Source organism: Azolla caroliniana, unplaced genomic scaffold (genome assembly GCF_043228905.1).
Source record: "Azolla caroliniana isolate FFs.n. ecotype wild unplaced genomic scaffold, voAzoCaro1.0.p SCAF_16, whole genome shotgun sequence".
Taxonomy (NCBI): Eukaryota; Viridiplantae; Streptophyta; class Polypodiopsida; order Salviniales; family Salviniaceae; genus Azolla; species Azolla caroliniana.
The window spans coordinates 13,941,079-13,944,151 of record NW_028230451.1 but is presented as its reverse complement, the minus strand read 5'-3'; the positions used below and the strand labels follow the sequence as shown (position 1 = coordinate 13,944,151).

The 3,073-nt window shown below is 38.4% G+C and overlaps 1 protein-coding gene across 1 annotated transcript; it reads left to right on the top strand.

Moving 5' to 3' along the window:
• Positions 1-1,431: 1,431 nt before the first annotated feature.
• Positions 1,432-2,766, top strand: LOC147854035 (uncharacterized). Its single transcript, XM_087332356.1, has one exon. The coding sequence runs from the start codon at positions 1,458-1,460 to the stop codon at positions 2,160-2,162; it is 705 nt and encodes a 234-aa protein (XP_087188482.1). The 5' UTR covers positions 1,432-1,457; the 3' UTR covers positions 2,163-2,766.
• The last annotated feature ends 307 nt before the right edge of the window (positions 2,767-3,073 follow it).

Genomic DNA, 3,073 nt, shown 5'->3' with positions numbered 1-3,073 from the left:
TGCCCATTCTCTCACGCACACAAATTCAGTTTATGTGATAAATTCTCATTGCGTGAATCCATAGTAACAATTTTTGTCAATGCAACTAGGTGACCTTAGGTTAATTGGATATTTATTCATTGTTTCACCTTCTAGTTAGGGATTGTTCAAGTGAAGACGGAATTTCATTTTATTTATTGGAAAATGTTCAATATAAACTTAGAGGCATGTCTAGATCATATGGATATGTTTGCAATTTGATTCACAAGTCAATTTGAGTCTCTAACCTTTTTGTTGTCAAAAGTATAAATATAATGTTGATGGAGATATTTTGGACTTGCTTGTGTGGTTTCATTCATTGTGCAATGTTGTCTTGGGTTCATTACAATAGTTGAATTATGTGATATTTTATTCATTGTCTCATTGTCATAAACATAAACACATGAACAATTTCCATTTTGATAATATGATAATTAAGAGAGACTTGGTTGTTCCATTTTTCAAATGTTTTATACAAATGCATTCTTATAATTTCACCATCAATATGAAGAAATGTTGAACCAGAAAGAAACAACAAGCCGTTTTCTCTATGCTAGTAACAAGTGCGCAAGAAACTTTTATAGGATAGTAAATTTCTCAATGTATTTTCTTTCAACCCACTTTCATTGTTTTCCACCAAACGAAACCGAGCTCCGAGCAACACAGAATATGTTTGCTCAAGCGTTGATGATCTCACATACATAGTTACAACACAAGGAATGATGATCTTGAGCACAAATGTATTCTTGTTTACATACATAGGGAATGCAATTGTTCCCAGATGCGGATACACATCATAGGTTTGTTATTTTCCTATTGGATGACAATGATGATAAATTATAATATTATGGAGTAGAGATCAACTAAGCATTGAAAGCATTTATGTAATCACCATGGGGACATACCATTATAGCCAATGAATACCATGTACCTATGTCTGGATACACATCATAGCTTTGTTATTTTCCTATTGGATGACAATGATGATAAATTATAATACTATGCAGTAGAGATCAACTAAGCATTGAAAGCATAGATGTAATCACCATGAGGACATACCATTGTAGGCAATGAATACCATGTACGTATGTGTGCATGCATGCATGTCTGCATGTTGTATTGACTGAATGTTATGTATGTATGTAATGTAATAATGTATTGAATGAATGTTATGTATGTATGTATGTAATGTATGTTAATGTATGTATGCATGTTTGTATGAGTCGAGTTGAAAAGGTCTTTGTTTTTGACTATGGAAAGAGAGAAAGGCAATTTTGCTTTTTGAATAGGTTTGGTTTTGAATAGGTAAACCAGTCGGTAATATGCATATGTAGACAGACAGACATATATATATATATATATACATATATATACAGAGAGAAACAAGGATTGAAATGAAAGTGTAATAGTTCTCAGAGAAAATTAGATACAACGAGATTATGGATGCAAAGATAATGATGATGACCACGATGCTGATGATGGCGTTGATGAAGACGACGAAGAAGAAAGGCTGCCTGCATAAGACCTCGAGGAAGCTTCTTTCTTCTCTTTTGCATCGCTTGGGCAAACCTAGTAGTAGTAGTAGTAGTAGTAGTAGTAGTAGTAGATCTCCACATTCTAAGCCGGCCATGTCCCATGGCACCACATGTGGCTATGGTGGGGCGGCACAATGGGATCACAGTTATGCACCACTAGTCATGGAAGAGCTGAAGCTGGAGGATCCAAGAAAAGCCCCTCAAGGCTATGTGCCTGTCTTACTCATGGACGAATTTGGTGATGATGATGGTGGTGGTGGTGTCCATAGCTCATGCAGTGGTGATGATGATGATGCCTGCAGAACCAGTAGTAAGGGTAGCCATGGTAACTATGGTAGTGATGGTGATGGTGATGGTTATGGTTATGGTGATGTTCCTCACTCTCATCATGATCTCAGTATCCAACTGGTGTTCATCCATGCCTCCATGCTAGGGCATCCGATCCTTGCCGATCTCCTGCAACACTCTGCCCTAATGTTCGGCTACTCGGGTTACCATGGCCCTCTCCGCCTGCCTTGTCGATCCCGCCATCTCCGCCGCCTCCTGCAAAACCACATCCTCCTTTCCTCTCCACAACCCCTCCTCTATCCAACCAAGCTCTCCCCTTGAAGAAAGAATTCATGGTATAAGAAAGACCTTTGCTTTGTTTGATACAATCCTGGTCGACTGATCCGATCGGCCCCGGACCGACTACATGCATTCAATGGGTCTCCGACATTTCCCCGAACCAATCCAAACTAAACAGGATGCTTCTTGTTGCTACACAATAATTCATTACTACAAAATCCTAGGGTTGGGTGTCACCTAAATTCAATCAACAATCATAACTACCCATGACCCTACACAATGTGGATTTGGATCACTTTCATTATCTCATCATTCTGGTAGCTGCTGCCTCGAGAATGCTTGATATCTTGACATTTCCATGGTAAATCCATTCTCGGTACTCGACACTTGGTACACATGTCAGATGCCGAAAGTGTTGCCCCTCTAGTTACCACCACAATATAAAGAGACTCTAGATTGCACACCAAGAGAATGTAATAGCACCACCATGGTGTTATTGAACATGGGATCAAAAGTTATATTAAACAATCTTCACCTAGGTTCCAAACCTGAAACTTTTGGTTATTTTTCTGATTACATTGAATTTGTCTAGCATTAATGACAAGCAAGTTTTTACCATAAAATGTATGACACATTAAAGGCTCCATATTACATCAACCTTTGGAGCCTACACTTTGTTGACATGAGCAAAGCCTTCTCTATAGCAAATAGAGCTAAACATTTCTCCTCAATTTGGGAGTGAATTCTTTCCCTATTTTTCAACCTTCACCCACTCTATGACTGGTCTAGAGACTATTTAATCAGATGGTGTCATGCAAGTACTAATAATTTATGGGGCATGCTAAACTCCAATGTGCTTGAATCTATTGTTCGATTGGTGAATGAACTAAATCGTACCCCAAATCTCATTAAGCTTAGCAAAGGAGCCTAAGGAGGAAGGGCATACATCCAAG